Below are 19,465 nucleotides of genomic sequence, written 5' to 3'. Positions count from 1 at the left end.
TTCTTTCAAAATCTCTCTCTGCCCTCGTTTTCTAAAACTTTCTTAAACTGAGCTGGACTTGAAAGAAAATCTCTCTCTGCCCTCGTTTTCTAAAACTTTCTTAAACTGAGCTGGACTTGTAGCCCTCGTTTTCTAAAACTTTCTTAAACTGAGCTGGACTTGTATACTTCTTTCAAAATCTCTTTCTTAAACTGAGCTGGACTTGTATACTTCTTTCAAAATCTCTTTCTTAAACTGAGCTGGACTTGTATACTTCTTTCAAAATCTCTTTCTTAAACTGAGCTGGACTTGTATACTTCTTTCAAAATCTCTTTCTTAAACTGAGCTGGACTTGTATACTTCTTTCAAAATCTCTCTCTGCCCTCGTTTTCTAAAACTTTCTTAAACTGAGCCGGAGCCACTTTCTTAAACTGGGGGCCAGAGGCTCGTACTCGTTTTCTAAAACTTTCTTAAACTGAGGCTGGAGCCACTTTCTTTCTTAAACTGAGGCCAGAGGCTCGAGCATACGTCCACGCTTGGACGTAGGTGTAAGAACAAATTGGCTTAACTCACTTGTTGCGGAAAAATGAGTGCCGCACAATCGCAAGTCTGCTGCCATCAGAGGCTCGAGCGTCGCTTGGCCGTAGGCGTAAGAACAAATTGGCTTAACTCACTTGTTGCGAAAAGATGAGTGCCGCACAATCGCAAGTCCGCTGCCATCAGAGGCTTGTTGCGAAAAAATGAGTGTCGCACAATCGCAAGTCCGTTGTCATCAGAGGCTCGAGCATACGTCGCTTGGCCGTAGGCGTAAGAACGAATTGGTTTAACTCACTTGTTGCAGAAAAATGAGTGCCGCACAATCGCAAGTCCGCTGCCATCAAAAGCACGATTGACGGACCAAAGATGCCAATATAATGCAACGTTGTAAGAATGAGAATTGAAATAGAACACCGTGAACATCTCTATTTACAACTTAATTTCAATATATCTTTTATAAAATTACAATTTAAATGAGTTGAATTCAAACCAAATATGCTTTAATGAACACTGCACGGTACTCAAAAGGTCTCTCTATCTTCTATATTGTCAATTTTACAAATGGTGACAGACAAACAAGTAAGATAATGTTCTATCACTCTCTTCAAACATCCAAGTTTTCCACCATCAAAATTTCAGCTACACAAGTTTCTCTGCAAAAAAAAACAGGACAGACTTCAAACGAATCGCCTCGTGATGTTCCGAGTAGTGGCTCGGTAGGTACGAACGAGCAAGCCAACTCCTACTCCAATACCGACACAAACACCGAGCCCTATACCAACACCAACTCTCACACCTGCATTGAACCAAGAGAGTTCACCATCTTCATCGTCTAAATATTCTCTCCTCTTCCAGTACATGTTGCTGTAATCGTTGCCGTTGTCAATGTCCTGTTTGTATCTCCCATATTCTGTTGCCTACAACACAAGTAAATGGACATTTCATTTCAGGACAACCCCATGATCCATGATCAGATAATAATATTACATAATCTTACTCACACTATGTCTAGAGCGATTGAAACTTAAGAACATAGTTGAATTCAAGAGAGATTCAGCTAAGCAGAGATGAATTTTGTAACAACCCAAGCCACCGCTTGGAGATAATGTCTTCTTGGGCTTCCCATCTTGGGTTTTAAAACGCGTCTACTAGGGAGAGATTTCCGAGATTTCCATACCCTTATAAATGTTTCATTCTCCTTCCTAACCGATGTGGGGTTTCACAATTCACGAGATTTCCACACCCTTATAAATGTTTCATACTCCTCCCTAACCGATGTGGGGTCTCACAATTAACCCCCTCTCTCCAATCGATGTGGGATCTCAGATTCCAACCCCCTCTAGGGCCCAACATCCTTGTTGGCACTCACTCCTTTGGAGCGAGAATGGCACTCACTCCTTTGGGGCCAGCATTCTCGCTGGCACACTTCCTGGTGTGTGTCTCTGATACCATTTGTAACAGCCCATCTTTGGGTTTTCCCTTTTGGACTTCCCTTCAAGGTTTTTAAAACGAATTGATCACCTTTATCAAGACAAGTAGCAGACAAGTTGCAGAAGATCATGATTGATCAAAAAAGCTACTAACTCAGTCACTGCAAGAGAGTCGAGGTGAAATTTACCTTTTCAACTATTAGCAGTATAATATCATCCAGCATTTGATCTAATTATGGTATGTTTATCTACAGATCAGCATTTGATCTAATTGTGGTTTATCTACAGATAGATCCAGAACAAAGATGAACAAATGCATGTAACCAGAAGATATTTTCTGCAAAAACTCACAGGGTATACAAATCTCAAGAAGCCAACCTCAGAGTATCAGTGATGTACCTGTAAATCATATTCTGGAAAGTGATCTTCATTAGAATCAGGCGTCTCAGACTCAGGTATCGTGTCCAACATGGATTTCCAACTCTGTTTCTTTCGGGAGCTTAGCTGCAAAGTTTTGGTCAAGATGATAGGACTTCCAGAGAAGCTACCAGCTATATAAACGTCGATCATCGGGGACGGGGTTTCACCTCCAATCATATGCTGCTTTCCCTTCAAGAGCCCGCCACCCAACATCGACTTACAACTCATGATGCTCCACCTCTTGGCATTGCTTTTGGATTCACCTAATAAACCATTGGAATCCAACATCTCCAAAACCCCAGAAAGAATCAAATCTTCCTTATCATATACCTCAAATTTTACACTTCCACTCAACCTTATATTGTCAGTAGTCACAAAAGTAGCTTCTTCTGATTCCTTATCAGCTCTATCTCTCCTCAGAGAGGAAGAGACTCCCTCCGAGCGACTACTACTCCTAACGCCATTGACTTCAAAAAGGGTGTCCGGGCTGAGAGGGATATGGTTGAGCGTGAGGAACTCGGGCGTCAAGCTGTCTACTTGGAAATTACTGATCCTAACATAGAACACTCTCAAATCAAGCCAAGGCGATGAGTAAGCTTTAACACGAGGCTGTGAGAATCTTGCAAGCTGAAGTTCATCATCCATTGCTTCGACTTTTGGATCAGAAGGCCAATCTAGGTTGTCTCACAACTCAATCCTGAAACATATATATTGCTAAGATAGTTTCAAAATCTCAAACGATCAAAACCATACGCATTCATCCAAAACAGAGCACAGTAATGTCAGGAAATCAAGTTCATAAATAGAAAAGTAAATTCCAGGAATAGAAATCCTAAAAATAAGGGGGAAAACGAAGTCAAGATCAAAACTGAAAGAAGTTCCAATTCAGGCAAGCTCAAATCAATGGACAAAACCAACTCCACACCAATTGAATAACATCCAAGTATCCAACCGAACCGTATGAGTAGCATACTTCTAACATGGGGATGTTAATTCAAGACATAAATACACCTAACTGAAGAGAGATAAACTAAGAAACTAAAGAGAAAATCCTCAGAATCGGACATTCAGAAGCCATTAGCAGATAAAAGATACACCCAACCATGAATTTACACCTTGAAAAGTCACAAATCCAAAGAGTTTCAATGGAAATTAAATTGAACAAACGTCTAAGATCAAAATTTCTAACCTAAATGTTTCCTCCAAGAATCTGCCAGCCTCGAACAAATCGAACAAATCCACATCACGCGAGCCAACCGCCGGCCAAGAAACCCGTGATGATCTGTATTGCTTCAGAATTACATAAAAAAATAGACTCACACTAAATCCAGCATTCAAAATCTCTATTTATCGGTATCGCTCTCCACTCGCAAGTCTTGTTCGAAGAGTGTTCTCGAATCGATTTCAAACAACACAATCAAAGCGTTTGATTCCATACCAAGCGCGATCGGCAAGTACCCTCCACACAAACAAACGGGAAAATCACTAGCTGAGAAACGATTACCAATCCAATTTGAAACGAGGAATTGAAATCCGATCAGTATCCAGAAGTTGCGTCGGAAATGAGAACAGAAACCACGAGATTATCCGAAGAAAATGATGGAAAATCACCACAGAAGTAAATCTGAAGAAAAGTAGATGGGCGTAGAAAGGAAGAGACCGATCTTATCCATTAGCAATGAGCAAGAAATGGATTTGGGGCAAGCCAGAGAGCGTTGAAGCTGCGTAGAGCTGTCCCATTTTGGATAAATGGGACCTAGGAACTAGGAGGGAGATTGAGGGAGAACCTTTATAAATTCCACTAATTTATTTATTTATTTATTTATTTATTGTTTTTTTTTTTTCTTCCTATTTAAAAATTATATTAATCAAATTTTTATTTTTATAATTTAGACCTAAACAATTAATAATTTACTACCAGCATATAACTCTATTTTATAACTAACACGAGTGAATGAACGCCAATTAATAATTAATATTAAAAATAAAAGCTTATATTAAAAATGATCGTCTCGTGCCATCTTTGTTTGAAGATAGAAAAAAAAAAGTTTAGGGTTACATCACGAGTGGGCTCCACATTCAATCTCTTCCCTCGATGTTGAGTAGTTAGCTCGGTTTAGGGCTAAATCACGAGTGAGCTCTACATTCAATCTCTTCTCTCGATGCTGAGTAGTTAGCTCGATTTAGGGCTAAATCATGAGTGGGCTCCACATTCAATCTCTTCTCTCGATGCTGAGTAGTTAGCTCGGTTTAGGGCTAAATCATGAGTGGGCTCCACATTCAATCTCTTCCCTCGATGCTGAGTAGCTAGCTCGATTTAGGGCTAAATCATGAGTAGGCTCCACATTCAATCTCTTCTCTCGATGCTGAGTAGTTAGCTCGGTTTAGGGCTAAATCACGAGTGAGCTCTACATTCAATCTCTTCTCTCGATGCTGAGTAGTTAGCTCGATTTAGGACTAAATCATGAGTAGGCTCCACATTCAATCTCTTCTCTCGATGCTGAGTAGTTAGCTCGGTTTAGGGCTAAATCATGAGTGGGCTCCACATTCAATCTCTTCCATCGATGCTGCATAGTTAGTTTAGCTAGATAAAATTATTTGAGGAGTCGAATAACCAATATCTACAACCCATTCACGAGCCACCTTTTCTTAAGCTTTGGATGACACGACATTCTCATTCAAATATAAACTAAACTAGCATCTGGAGTGATTCCAAGAGTAAAACGAGAACGAAACACCCTTTAAAAGGGTGTGGAAATCTTTCCGTAATAGACACGCTTGGTGTTGAAACCTTTCCCTACTAGACGAGTTTTAAAGCCTGGAGGGGAAGCCCGAAAAGGAAAGCCCAGAGAGGACAATATCAAATAGCAATGGGCTTGGGCCGTTACAACATAACAGAGTGATTCCAAGAGCAGAACGAGAATATATACCATGACCAATGGCGAACACTCATTGTTTACAATATGGACTATCAGAGTATCTAATCCCGTTCGTCCCTCTTTAAATGACCTAAAAAGAAAAACAAGTCCGTGCTAGTGAGTAGCATGATACCATCCCGAACCCGAATCGCATAGCGTCAATTTTTTTCAATCTACAACGGATAGATACATCAATCACAAATGGTATCAACGGTGATTTTTGGGTAATTTTTCAAGAACAAAGATCAACAAATTAACAAAATCCAAAACCAATACTGAAAACCCATCAAATCGATTGCTCCGTTAGCTACTTTTTCTGGGTTTGTTCTTCCTCCTTCCTCTGCTTCTCGATCCATCTCCTGATTTGGGTTCTTCCGATTCATGTTGCTTCGAAGCTCCTTCCATGGAAATCGGCGGCTCATCTCCGGTGGATTTACCCTTCTTCTGCAGCGGTTTATCCGCAACATCCGCCGGCGTCGGTGGTAGTAGTTTCTTGTCATCCGGTGGCTCATCGAGAACTTTACGAGGCCGGCCTCTCTTTCTGGGCTGTACAGATTGACCGCCGCCGTGGCCGCCGCCGTCATCGGGTAATTTGGAGGTGGAGGTTTCAGCTATGGCGACTGAAATCTGCTTGGTTTTCTGGGTTTTTTTCTTTCCCATCAAATAAACAGCAAAAAAAGGGGTAAGGGAAAAGTTGAAGAAGAAGAGGAAGAACACCAAGAACAGGGGAAGAGAGGCGGATTGCGATTGCTTTGAAGAGGCCCACAAAAAGCAAAAGAGATGATTATGAGTTGAAATTGGAATTGAAAGGGGGTATTAATGTCAAATTATTATAAACCACGACGTGTATTTAAATCGCTATGAACGGTCAACTACAAGAGTTTGGTCATACGACGATGGTCGTCAAAAGAGTTGCTTGTTTTTTAAGGTTATTGTCACTTGAGACGGTCGCTAACAATGGTTGTACACAGTGTCACAATCACACTCTTGTTATAGTGGGAATTCGCACTTCACGAACAATATCAACGATGCGCGAACCTCGAGAAACAAATGTTTTAAATAGCCCTGACGTGTGTAGACATGATTTTGGTGACCGGTCATACACTCTCATATTGACACAACATGAAATAGTAAATGCTCATCTAAAATGAAAACATGTAAAATGAGATTTGGAATGAGTATACGACCATGGACAACATGTCTTAGACAAGCTTGACCGACACATTTAACATGCAGCCATAGGCAACACCCTTAAACAAACAGGACTATTTTGAGTTTTTTTTTTTTTTTTTTTTTTTTTTTTTTTTTTTTTTTTTTTTTAAATAAAAATTGCAAACTCACAATTTTTATTGTTATTAAAATGATTATTTTGAAAGAAAATTAAGCAACTAAAAGTTAAATCCAATGGCATTATTATATTTCTATGGATAAATAAAATAAATTAAAGTTTAATAAAACAAATTTTATAATAATGTTTTAATGTCTAAACTTGAATTAAACATATTTTAATTATAACCTAATTTTTCTAATCAATTATTTAACAAAATATAAACTCACTTACAAACCTAATCCTTACCAACTATATTGTCCACCAATTAAAGTCGATAGATGAATAAACAAGAAAATTCATGAACTAAAATCGAATTTAAATAAAAAATTCGAATTAAATTAACCGAACAACATAATTATTCTCAATTAAATATCTTTAAATTTTGTACTTCATTTTTAAAACAAATTTAAAAATTATTCATCAACTTTTAACAATATTAAAAAAAGATTAATTGCTTAAAAATCAATCATTAATAAAATAAACAAAATAGACTTTTTTTTTTTTTCAAACCAAAATAATGAAAATATCAAACAATTTTAATTACTTTTCATTATCTTTTAGTCTTATCAATCAGAGTCAAATTTGATTTGGTAAAAGAAAAGGTCAATTTGATTTTCATTTTTCAAATTCTTTTATTAAAAAATTGATAATCAAGTTGCAAGCAATTGACCTTCGTAATACTCCAAAACTATATAACATCAAATGTCATTCTAAAATAAATAAATAAATAACTTTATATATTATAAGCTATATGATAAAGTAAAATGATTATTATAATATATGGTTTATAAATATATTATAAAATACATTATGACCCATTGTTTAAATGGAAATCTAATTTCTAATTTTGCTACCAAATATAGATTTGAAAGAGGGAGACAAAAAATTTATGGTCTGGATCTCTCGGGTAAAAATGAAATTATTTAGAACTTAATCCAAATCTATGTACGAGTCAATCTAATATCACAGATCCTGCTATACTTAATCCAATCCTATGTAAGATCAATATGCTATTTTCCACGGTAATTTTGATTTATTGGCAAAGAGGCGAAGAAATGGATTTATCATTCAATTTGAATCACTTCAAGAACGAGAAAAAGAACTACCACCCCTTCCGGTATTTCGATTGAAATACCCATGTAATATAACGCTATTTTCATTGAATCCATGGCGTTCGAGTTAAGACTAAAAAAAAGGGGGGGGAAAATGTCATCTCTAAAACATAAAACAGATATAGAGAAACAGTTTGAGGCAAAAGTTAGAACATAAAGCTCAAAGCAATCAAATGGTTTAGAGGGAAGCAAATTTTACCAGAGATACAAATTGCACTGCAGAATCCTCTTTTCATGGAGCAGGAACAAATTTTCATCCTAAAAGCGATATTTTTTGCAATAAGAGAAGGAAAACCGTCATGGGCGTGACTGAATCTCCTCTCTAACTCGACGCACAAGCATCAATCTCGGGCAATCTCGACATAAACAACCTGATGCAAACTGAAAACTCTGGAAGAAGACGCATAACTCAATAAACGTTCCTAGATGCAGACTATAAGCAAATAAAGGATAACCATCAGGAGCCGAGGTAGACGATAGTCAAGAAGCAATAACCCGAATCGATTTTCAAACATTCTTATGGATCTAAGAACCTAACTTAACAGGATAGATGTCAATGCAGTCTTAAGCATCTAACTTAACAGGATAGTTATCAATGCAGTCTTCCCATGGACTAGATTGAGATGGCCTCACATTCCTGAGTGCTTCCCATACTGCACTATTACATTTGAAGCCACTTCCAAATGCAATCTGCCACACACGGTTGCCTTTATGCATCCTCCCTTTGGATTCTATGTAGGACAATTCATACCAAATCGAACTCGATGAAGTATTTCCAAATCGGTGAAGGGTCATACGAGAAGCCTCGACATGAAGAGGCAATAGCTGCAAATTCTTTTCAAGTTCATCGATCACAGCTCGTCCACCAGCGTGTATGCAGAAATGATCGAATGCAAGCTTGAAATCAGGGATATATGGCTTCATACTTCCATTAAAGAACTTCTTTAACAACAGGGTTGCAAAGAACAAAAGTTGTTCACTAATTGGGAGCACAAGTGGACCCAGTGTGGTTATGTTTGTTTTCAAAGCTCCTCCAGCAATTGCCATCAAATCTTTGGACAATGACACGCCGGTCTTACCGATGTCGTCCTGCTCCTGATAGACACATCGAAAAGCCTTATCATCAGCTCCGCGATGGGTCCTCACAACATGAATAAGCCTATACTTAGCTTGTCTTCTATCAGCGGACTTGTTGGACAGTAAAACAGCAGAACCACCGACTCGAAACAGGCAATTAGGAATTAGCATAGACTTATTATTCCCAAAATACCAATTCTGAGTAATGTTTTCAGTACTCACAACAACAGCTAAAGTATTCCTATGAACTTGCAACAAATCCTTAGCAAGATCAACAGCTATAACCCCAGCACTACAACCCATTCCACCTAAATTGAAGCTCCTGATATTACCCCTCAATTTATACTTATTAACAATCATAGCAGATAGTGAAGGCGTGGGGTTAAACAAGCTGCAATTCACAACGAGAATACCAATATCCTTAGGTTTAACACAGGTATTAGCAAACAGTTTGTCCAAAGCACCAAACATGACCTGTTCAGCCTCCTCTCTAGCCGCGGCCATGGACGGACGAGGAGGAATGAAGTGCATAGCTTCAGGAACATAAGTTTCCTCACCGAGTCCAGAGCGTTCCAAAATCTTGCGCTGGAACTCGAGGGAGGACTCATCAAAGTCCCCTGTAAGCCTAGAATGCGTCATGAATCGATGAAATGGAGCCTTAAGGTCATCAGCAGGGCGATAACAGGAATAATCAACAAGATAAACAGGACGAGGACGAGTCATAGTATAAACCGTCAATCCGAAAACCATGACGGCAGAGCAAATAATGACGCTAACCAAATTGTACTGGAGATGAATCCAAAGCTGACGAACATCATCGAGATTCATTTGCGAAGCCTCGATTAAGGTAACCGCAATTAAAGGAACAATACATAAGGTTAACAGATTAGAAATCAAGTAGTGGTACCCTAATTTGACGTACTTGAGATTAACGCTCTGAAGGAAATCGGGCAATCTTCTTGAATGTTGGATCCGAAGGGCACCAGTTCCGGAGCCACTGTTGACGACGGTGGGTGCTGGAGGGGGTGGGCCGCCTCGGTCCATGGCAGAGGGCGGAGGGTATTCCGGCGACTGGAATCACGGAGAGGAAAATCTGTGAAAATGAGAACGGAAATGGAAGAATCCGATGCAAAAGGAATTTGAAAGGGCGGAGAGAGAGAAATTAGGGAGAAATCGAGAGTGGAATTTTTTTAAGCAGTGGTGGCTTTTTGACAGTTAAAAATACAACTGATAATTTATTTATTATTATTATTTTTTTTTTCTGTAATTTCAAAAATATAATTTTATTTTTTATTTTATTTTTGTAATTTCCACGTATGGGAATGCGCGTAGCAATGCACGTGGACATGCCGGTGCTTTGACTCAGATTCCTATCTCTACAGCTAACAAATTTCACTTTTTATTTATAATTTTTTCTTTTTATTTCCATTAATATTTCAATTTTTTTTTGAAATATTCAATGAAAAAAAAATGGAGAATTCTTCCTCGGGCCTCATGACATATGTCTCAGTCTTTCTTGTTCGAGTCCGTTACCAGGGACGGTCAACGAATTGAGTGGGGGAGGATGCCACGGTCATGCTTGTCCGTGTTGCCCATTGTTGTATACCCGTTCCAAACCCCTTTTTCATGCTTTTATCTAGGTCTTTACCATTTCATATCAGGTCAATATATGGGTGTATGACCGTTCACGAGAATCATGTCTACACCCGCCTGGGCAAAAATGTCCCAAAATGTACTATAGTGGGGGAATATGACTACTACTTGCCACAATCATACTTTGATGGCAGCGGACTTGCGATTGTGCGACACTCACTTCCCAGCAACAAGTGAGTTAAGCCTATTTGTTATTACATTGCCTACGGCGAAGTGACGTATGCTCGAGCCTTTGACCTCGGTTCAAGAAGAAAGTTTTAGAAAACGGGGCAAAGACATTTTGAAAGTAACATTTGAGAAATTGAAATTAGTATTATATTTGATGCAAGTAAAAAGGCAACAACAACGACTTATAACATATAACTATCGAGTAGGGAGGAGTTGACAAGTCTCTTGCTTCTTATTTCAATTTTCATGGAATTTATTATTGATATCGATTCCCGAGCTCATTTTTTGCCACTTTATAATTTATTTTTTTTGAAAAATATTAATTTTAAATACATAATGTTATTTTTATTAGAAAAATGTAGAATATTACAATAAATTTAATAATATTTCATAAACAAAAATACCATATAATAACATAATTTTAAAAAATTTAAATTTTAATATTAGGATAAAATTTTAATTTCATGTCTTAGTTTTTATATATATATATATATAACTTCTTCCTACTCAAGATTATATACTGTGAGCCGTTGTTGTTACTCTCTTGTTTGCTTGTGTAACGTCTCTTTAAAAAATCTCTCTTTCGAAAATCTCTCTCTATCCTCATTTTCTAAAACCTTATCTTAAACCGAGGCCAAAGGCTCGAGCATACATTGCTTAGCCATAGGCGACGTAAGAATGATTTAGCTTAGCTCACTTGTCATTGGAAAGTGAGTGTTGCACAATCGCAAGTCCGCTGCCATCAAGAGTGCGATTGTGTATATATATATATATATATATATATATATATATATATATATATATATATATACACACATATACACATATATAGCGAAGCGGGTGGGATAAGAATTGGGCGGGATCGAGAGCGAGGACGACTCTACTTAATTAATGAGTAGAAATCTCTTTTCACTCCCTTTTTCATTGTGCACGGGACTACAATTTTTATTTTATGAATAAAATATTCATAATAAAAATAGTATTTTTGATAACTTGTAATTATATTAATGTGTTACATGGCGTGACGCTAACATGAGTGGAAATAAACGGTATAATATGGTCAAAAGATTAAAATTTTAAATGTCGCACGTAATTGATATTTTAATTTTAATTTTGATTTAAATGGATTTATTTTCCATATTATATATTTTATGTGTAAATTTGAAAATAGGGTGTTAATAAAAATGTATTGTTTTTATTATCTTATATTCGAAATTACGTCAAATATTTAAATAAAATTAAAAAAATGGATCTTAATTTGTCTTTTTCTATGTTATTTGCAATTGGAGGTTTTGTTTTGTGTTTATGATAATAAAATAAAATAAAATAAAATAAAATAAATGATAGCCCCTTCTAGAAGGTTTCTTCATGGGCCAATTGAAGGCGACTCCTTTCATTGACATTTTCTCCTAATTGAAACTTGTGGCAAACAATTTTTGGTATAAAATTGACTCATCGAATTTTGATTCTTTTCGATTTTTGTAATTCAATCTTATCCGTTCACTCGATATCTACCTCGGAGTGTTCGTATGGTATGAGAATTCGATCAATCTCGACCACTCGATCGAAATCATTAGAATTTGGCTGGGTTGAATTTTTGAAAAATTTAAAATCTGGATCGGCTCACAGGTTGACTTTTTTTTTCTTTTATCGGGTCAACCTGGACAACTCAAAAATAGGGTTGTAACCCGACTCACCTTATAAGGAATGTTTTGTTCCCCTCGTTCTCTAAGGAATGTGACATCTCACAATCTCCGTTCACTCAATATCTACCTCGGAGTGTTCATATGATATGAGATTCGATCAATCTCGTCCACTCGATCGAAATCATTAGGGTTAGGCTAGGTTGAATTTTTCAAAATTTGAAAATCTGGGTCGGCTTGCAAGTTGACATTTTTTTTTAGCGGGTCAACCTGGACAACCCAAAAATAGGGTTATAACCTGACCCACCTTATAAAGAATGTTTTGTTCACCTCGTTCTCTAAGGAATGTGACATCTCACAAGCACTCAATATCTACCTCGGAGTGTTCATATGATATGAGATTCGATCAATCTCGTCCACTCGATCGAAATCATTAGGGTTAGGCTAGGTTGAATTTTTTAAAATTTGAAAATCTAGGTCGGCTTGCAGGTTGACATTTTTTTAGCGGGTCAACCTGTCCAACCCAAAAATAGGGTTATAACGTAACCGACCTTATAAAGAATGTTTTGTCCCCCTCGTTCTCTAAGAGATGTGGTATCTCACAATCCCCGTTCACTCAATATCTACCTCAGAGTGTTCATATGATATGAGAATTCGATCAATCTCGACCACTCGATCGAAATCATTAGGGTTAGGCTAGGTTGAATTTTTGAAATTTTGAAAATCTGGGTCGGCTTGCAGGTTGACATTTTTTTTAGCGGGTCAACCTGGACAACCCAAAAATAGGGTTATAACCCGACACACTTTATAAGAAATGTTTTGTTCCCCTCCGTTCTCTAAGGGATGTGACATCTCACAATCCACCCCAACATCTGGTTATGATACTATTTGTCTGTTTTGATCCGTTACGTATTGTCATCAGCCTCATAATTTTAAAATATGTCTACTAAGGAGAGGTTTCCACGTGCTCTTAGGAATGCTTCGTTTCTCTCTCCAATCGATGTGGGATCTCACTGTTTGTTTGATATTTGGGTTTTATGAGATTTTTAACTATTAAGGTAACATATTTCTAAATTCACCCTTCATTGCTTAGAATGTTTTTTTTTTAATTTTTTTTAATTTTGTGAAGCGAGGTAAAAAAAAAATTTTAATTTTAACTCAGAGAAAGTAAATCTAACACCGATATGGATTTGATACCGATGAATCTAGCATTTTTTGAGAAATGTTCATATGACTCGATAACTCGATCAATTCGCAGTACTCAACCCAAACCATATCGGTTAGGTTAGGTTTGATTTTTATTTCGATTTGGGTTGGGTTGAATTTTTTAAAAAAAAAAAATTGGTCCGTTTGCAGATTGACATTGTTTTGGCCTGGTTAACTCGACCAACCTAAAAATAGAGTTACACCCGAACTCAACCTTACCCTATTTTTAAATTTATTATAAATATTAAGAATATTCATCGTTTGTAATTGATATTAGTGATACGTTGTGACTCGTGAATGTTTAATATTTTAAATTTATGAGATTTTAGTTATTAATATAACATGTATGGTGGATAAATATGATTTTTTAAATAATTAAAAAGATAACAACTCAAAAATAGAGACTCGGGTAGGGTTGTGAACTCTATTCAAGTTGTTCGGGTCACCAACCTAACCAACCCAAAATTTCGAGTTGGTTCAAAAAAAATTCCCAACCTACCTCGTGTGCCCCTTAATTTCTTGTGACGTGACCACGTTACCTAATTATCTCGAATTATTAAGGATAATAATAAATATTTTATTTTTAGAAAAATAAAATTTTAATTTTAAAAGCATTATAGGTTGGGGAAAAAATTGTATAGGTAAGCATAGGGATAATATTAAAAAATTATTTTCCCCCAATAAGAATTGATAGGGAAATTTGTAATAAAAAATTAAAAAAATTAAAAAATTAAAAAAAAAATAGAAAAGGTTGGAAAAGAAGACAATTATTGGATCTGAGACATCAATTATTACAAAACGTGAAAACCAACCAAAGCGATGACCTGGATTGACTTGACGTTCTCTTAAAAAAACATGTTATAAATTATTTAAAAATAAAAAAAAAATAAAAAAAATGTCGATATTTGTTGGCTGTGGTTACAAATAATATCTGTTAGATGATGGAAGTCCCACATCGGCTAATTTAGGGAATGATCATGGGTTTATAAGTGAGAAATACTAACTTCATTGGTATGAGGTATTTTGGGGAAGCCCAAAGCAAAGCCACGAGAGTTTATGCTCAAAGTGGACAATATCATACCATTGTGGAGAGTCGTGTTCGTCTAACAAGATGACGCTGAGCCCTTAAGGAGAGATGGATTATGGGAAATTTCTTCTCAGATCCATTCCATATCGAAGATCACGAGTTTCTTGATTGGTGTGAGATTTTTTTTTTTTTTTTTTTTTTGTCATTAATTTATTAATTTTATGTTATTGCAAAAATATAATTTAATTTGAGTTATAAATATATTTTTCTCATGTAGTTAATTAAATGGGCCTAGTAATATAATTGGGCCAAGCCCAAGCCCATGAAATATTAGAATTATATATATATATATATATAAGAACCCTTTTAAATTTGAGATTTGAATCTCTTCGACCCAAAAAAATAAAAATTCTACTTTATTTTATTATTATTTTTAAATTTTTTTGGATGTGGTTACAATTTTATTTTTATGGTATATGTGATGTCATCGAAGTGGTGGACTGTGATGTCCCACATTGGTTAAGGAGGAAAACAAAACACCATTTATAAGGGTGTGGGCCTCGAAGGAGGTGGATTGTGATGTTTCGCATTGGTTGGGAGAAGAACAAAACATTAGTTATAAGGGTGTGGAAACCCGGCTTTTAAAGCCTTGAGGGGAAGCCTGAAAGGAAAAGTCTAAAGAGGACAATATCTGCCGAACATGATATTCGTTTTAAAGCATTGAGGGGGAAGCCCGAAAGGGAAAGCCCAAAGAAGACAGCCCGAAAGTGAACCCAAAGAGGATAATATCTGCCGAACAGGATGCTGGGCCGATGAAAGTGTCTACTTATCTCCTATTTTATTTTCAGAATTTTTATTTATTTTTATTAGTAGAAATTGGGTGATTAATTTTTTTTTCTTATATATATATATATATATATATACAAATATTTTTTAATAGATAATTTTCATTTATTTAATATATTTTTTATTAAAAAAAATGTGAAATATCGTAATAAATTCAATAATATTTAATAAAAATAATATAAATAAGTGAGACAGGACGGGGACGGGGGTCGAAATTGGAGAATGTAATCTTCAGCCCAACGTGTTAAATGAACATCTCTAGTAAATAATAGCGTGCATCGACAACAAAAACTATAATCAGTTCAACCGATTCAAATTTATAGCAAATTGAAGAATTAAGTTGGTTTGGATGAAAATCATACCGAACCAAAAATCGTGAACGCTCCTAAATGCAAGCATTCTAAGGCTGAAAATCAGCAAATTTAAGTACAACAAACAGAAACCGAGACGCAATATTTTATACAATATTCTTATTATATATAATATAAATATATTAATCTTCAATCTTGCCTCGTGTTGCAAGTCATTATAGCTTTAGACCCTTCAACCTGCAAAAATCGAAAAATAAAGTTACAATTCAATCAAACCCTAATTTTTAAAAAATTTAAGAATATTTAAGATATGTAACTAATGACAGCAATACTCGTAAATGTTTTGTATTTAAACTTTATAATATTTTAATTATCAAATATAACACGTAGATAATTATGGTATTTTTTTTTTTTTTTTTAAAAGAACGCCTGAGAATCTAATTTGAAAATAGAGGGTTAAAATGGGTTAGATTGCAACCTCGGTTCCCGTTCACTAACCGAACCAACCTGAAATTTCGAATTGGTCTAAAAGATTTTTTCAACCCTACCTGTATACACTCGATAATAAAAAAAATGGTTTATGATTGAAATCCACCGAGCTTATTATTTATAACCGAAAACGAGTTTTTTTCCTATCACGAGTGTTCATTGTTCTCGAACCCATTAATTTTTCTGACCAAAATCAAACGCTCATATTAACCTGAAATTTCAAGTGGGTCTAAAAGATTTTTTCAACCCAACCCGTGTACACCCCGTGATCTCAAATAGTTTATGACTGAAACGGTCCGAGCTTATTATTTAAGAAAAAACGAGTTTTTTTCTTATCACGAGTGTTCATCGTTCTCGAACCCATTAATTTTTCGGACTAAAATCAAACGCTCAAACCATACTAACCTGAAATTTTAAGTGGGTCCAAAAGATTTTTTCAACACAACCCGTGTACACCCCGTGATCACAAATGGTTTATGACTGAAACAGACTGAGCTTATTATTTAATCGAAAACGAGTATTTTCTTATCAGAGTGTTCATCCTTCTCGAACCCATCAATTTTTCCGACCAAAATCCAAACGCTCAAACCATACTAACCTGAAATTTTAAGTGGGTCCAAAAGATTTTTTCAACACAACCCGCGTACACTCCGTGATCACAAATGGTTTATGACCGAAACGGTCTGAGCTTATTATTTAACCGAAAACGAGTCTTTTCTTATCAGATTGTTCATCCATCTTGAACCCATCAATTTTTCCGACCAAAACCGCACGCTCAAACCTGAAATTTCAAGTGGGTCCAAATGATTTTTTCAATCCAACCCCTGTACACCACACCCCGTGATCACAAATGGTTTATAACTGAAACAGTTCGAGCTTATTATTTAACCGAAAACAGGTCTTTTTTTATCAGAGTGTTGATCGTTCTCGAACCCTTTAATTAATCCGACCAAAATCAAACGCTCAAACAATACAAATTAATTTCGAAATACATCGATAAGAGAAAGAAAAATCGAGAGAGATTAACCTTTGGTCGTTGGAGTAACAGTGGTTAGAAGAATTGGAGTAATTGGGCAAAGGAATTCTTCCAATCTCAATATTATGGACGTCCTCCACCAGCATCTCGTAGTGCCTCTTCACTTCCTCCGCCGTCTTCCCGCCGACGGCTCCGGCCAGCTTCTGCCACCGGTCCGGCGAGTCCTTGTCGTACACCGTCAGAGCATTTTCGAACACCTTGTTTTGCTTTGGACTCCATGAGTTGGAGCTTGACGATGAAGAAGATGAAGAAGAAGAACTCATTTTTTTATTTATTAATATATATATTTTTTAACTCTAAATATAACTTCCCAATTTATAGAGAAATATATATATATATATATATATATATATATATATATATATATTATTTATTTATTTATTTATTTATATTTTAAATTTTATTTTTATTTCGATGCCATGAAAAAAAATATTCTTCAAAAATCCATTTTTCATTTTCATTCCCTTTTTCTTTTTCGTCTTCTTCGTCAAGTTGTTTGACCGGTCAAAGTTATCGGTGGTCCACGAGTTATTTTTTACTCTCGATTATTTAATTTATAAATTTTATAGCTACATTGTTCGGAGGAATTAAGATCACATTCGAATTAGAGCAATCTCGAGGATAAAATGGTAAAAAAAACTAATCGTCCCCAAATCCACCATTCTTTGGGGCTAGCGTCCTTATTGGCACACCGTCTGTGTCTTGTTCCCCGAAATCACAATCCACCCCCTACATTGTTCGGAGGAATTAAGACCACATTCGAATCAGAGCAATCTCGAGGATAAAATGGTAAAAAAAACTAATCGTCCCCAAATCCACCATTCTTTGGGGCTAGCGTCCTTATTGGCACACCGCCGCGTGTCTTGTTCCCCGAAATCACAATCCACCCCCTTTGGAGCCTAGCGTCCTCGCTGACACTCTTTCCTTCCTCCAATCGATGTGGGACCGTCCCCAAATCCACCCTTCTTTGGGGCTAGCGTCCTTCCTGGCACACCGCCTCGTGTCTACCCCCCTTCGGGGAACAGCAAGAAGGCTGACACATCGTCCGGTGTCTGGCTCTGATACCATTTGTAACTGCCCATATCTACCCCTAGCAGATATTGTCCCCTTTAGGCTTTCCCTTTCGGGCTTCCCCTCAAGGGTTTAAAACGAGTCTGTTAGGGAAAGATTTCCACACCCTTATAAACAGTGGTTTGTTCTCCTCCCCAGCCAATGTGGGACACCACAAAGTAATGTGACCATGTCGCATGGGAACGTAAGAGAATGTTGGGACTATTAAGTGATAAACCCGGATGTAAGAGAATGTCGGGACCATTAAGTATCAAATCCAGATTTCGAATCGGTGGTAGCTGAGTTGTTACGATTTGAGTTCATAATTTAAAGTCGAGAAAAGGGTTTCTTAGTACGATATTTTTCGACGTTATAATGTTCATGTTTGATTATTTTGACACGTATGATCAGTAACAAATGGTTAAAAATGGTGTTACTCCGTCCAATTTCAATTCGTTGTATGTCGGGATAGCGACTTTTATCTCGTGTTTTAGGGTACTTTTAAAAATAAATATAATTAATTGAGCTACACTCACGTTGATCGGGAGTGAATTTTAATCGGAAATTAATTTATTTTTTCCAAAGTTGGAGGAGTCAAGTGTATATTTTGGAATCCTTATCATTCCACGTTCGTTGGGATGAGAATTTCTCCTCTTTATTTTTTTGTTTTTCAAATTCCTTTTCAATCCATTTTTTAAAAAATATTCTTTCTAAAATATACTATTTTTATTTATTTATTATTATTACATTTTAAAATTTAAAATTACCATTAAAAGCCGTGTCCGATACTATAATCATCTAAACTACTAATTCCACGTTTTTTTTCGAACGGTTTGAAGTAGGTGAGAATTGTAGACGGAAATTCGTAATTTAATTCAGACAAGCGTCTCGATCACTTTTATGTTGACTTTCTGTCCAATATTTTAATAAATTTTGAAACATTTAGGAAATATCAAGAATAATATGTCATTGATATTAATCTCAAGTGGGTGTTGGTTGAATTCGCAAGTTGAAGACGTGGGTCACGTCTCCCTTTTGGCTATGCCTTTCAACTGGTTCCTTTTCCTTTTCTTTCATTCATTCCGATCCTTTTTGCTTCAGAATTAACTCAATCTTTTATCGACAAAGATATCTCTAGCTCGTTGAAATCAATGGTTGAAAAAATTCTAAAATTTCAGGTCTCGTTCGACGTTTATAGAAATTGTACTATTTGTAACGCTCATTTTCATATTT

The 19,465-nt window shown here is 36.2% G+C and overlaps 4 protein-coding genes across 4 annotated transcripts; all 4 read right to left on the bottom strand.

Annotated features, from left to right (window-relative positions):
• Positions 1–1,034: 1,034 nt before the first annotated feature.
• On the bottom strand, positions 1,035–4,120 carry LOC111798887 (uncharacterized protein At1g01500). The gene is made up of 3 exons (XM_023682233.2): positions 3,556–4,120; positions 2,346–3,063; positions 1,035–1,433 (listed from the first exon to the last, which is right to left on the bottom strand). Exons 2-3 carry the CDS (start codon positions 3,009–3,011, stop codon positions 1,194–1,196), a joined length of 906 nt encoding a protein of 301 aa, XP_023538001.2. The 5' UTR covers positions 3,012–3,063; positions 3,556–4,120; the 3' UTR covers positions 1,035–1,193.
• Positions 4,121–5,424: 1,304 nt separating this feature from the next.
• On the bottom strand, positions 5,425–5,944 carry LOC111798433 (uncharacterized). Its single transcript, XM_023681572.2, has one exon. The coding sequence runs from the start codon at positions 5,942–5,944 to the stop codon at positions 5,588–5,590; it is 357 nt and encodes a 118-aa protein (XP_023537340.2). The 3' UTR covers positions 5,425–5,587.
• Positions 5,945–6,611: 667 nt separating this feature from the next.
• On the bottom strand, positions 6,612–10,011 carry LOC111798432 (3-ketoacyl-CoA synthase 4). Its single transcript, XM_023681571.2, has 2 exons — positions 7,926–10,011; positions 6,612–7,799 (listed from the first exon to the last, which is right to left on the bottom strand). The coding sequence occupies exon 1, from the start codon at positions 9,845–9,847 to the stop codon at positions 8,291–8,293; it is 1,557 nt and encodes a 518-aa protein (XP_023537339.1). The 5' UTR covers positions 9,848–10,011; the 3' UTR covers positions 6,612–7,799; positions 7,926–8,290.
• Positions 10,012–15,626: 5,615 nt separating this feature from the next.
• Positions 15,627–17,457, bottom strand: LOC111798773 (protein RADIALIS-like 4). Its single transcript, XM_023682100.2, has 2 exons — positions 17,174–17,457; positions 15,627–15,894 (listed from the first exon to the last, which is right to left on the bottom strand). The coding sequence occupies exons 1-2, from the start codon at positions 17,443–17,445 to the stop codon at positions 15,873–15,875; spliced, it is 294 nt and encodes a 97-aa protein (XP_023537868.2). The 5' UTR covers positions 17,446–17,457; the 3' UTR covers positions 15,627–15,872.
• Between the last annotated feature and the right edge of the window lie 2,008 nt (positions 17,458–19,465).

The sequence above is a fragment of the Cucurbita pepo genome, chromosome 7 (genome assembly GCF_057944985.1).
Source record: "Cucurbita pepo subsp. pepo isolate OVF chromosome 7, ASM5794498v1, whole genome shotgun sequence".
NCBI lineage: Eukaryota > Viridiplantae > Streptophyta > Magnoliopsida > Cucurbitales > Cucurbitaceae > Cucurbita > Cucurbita pepo.
This window is presented reverse-complemented; position numbering and strand designations above follow the sequence as displayed.

What these genes read in the sequence shown, in the direction of transcription:
- LOC111798887 (XM_023682233.2), bottom strand. Translation starts at nt 3,011, where the DNA reads ATGGATGATGAACTTCAGCTTGCAAGATTCTCACAGCCTCGTGTTAAA. An exon ending in TTCCAGAATATGATTTACAG is followed by an intron (nt 1,434 to 2,345) that starts GTACATCACTGA and finishes CTTGTGTTGTAG; the next exon opens with GCAACAGAATATGGGAGATA.
- LOC111798433 (XM_023681572.2), bottom strand. Translation starts at nt 5,944, where the DNA reads ATGGGAAAGAAAAAAACCCAGAAAACCAAGCAGATTTCAGTCGCCATA.
- LOC111798432 (XM_023681571.2), bottom strand. Translation starts at nt 9,847, where the DNA reads ATGGACCGAGGCGGCCCACCCCCTCCAGCACCCACCGTCGTCAACAGT.
- LOC111798773 (XM_023682100.2), bottom strand. Translation starts at nt 17,445, where the DNA reads ATGAGTTCTTCTTCTTCATCTTCTTCATCGTCAAGCTCCAACTCATGG. An exon ending in TGTTACTCCAACGACCAAAG is followed by an intron (nt 15,895 to 17,173) that starts GTTAATCTCTCT and finishes CGATTTTTGCAG; the next exon opens with GTTGAAGGGTCTAAAGCTAT.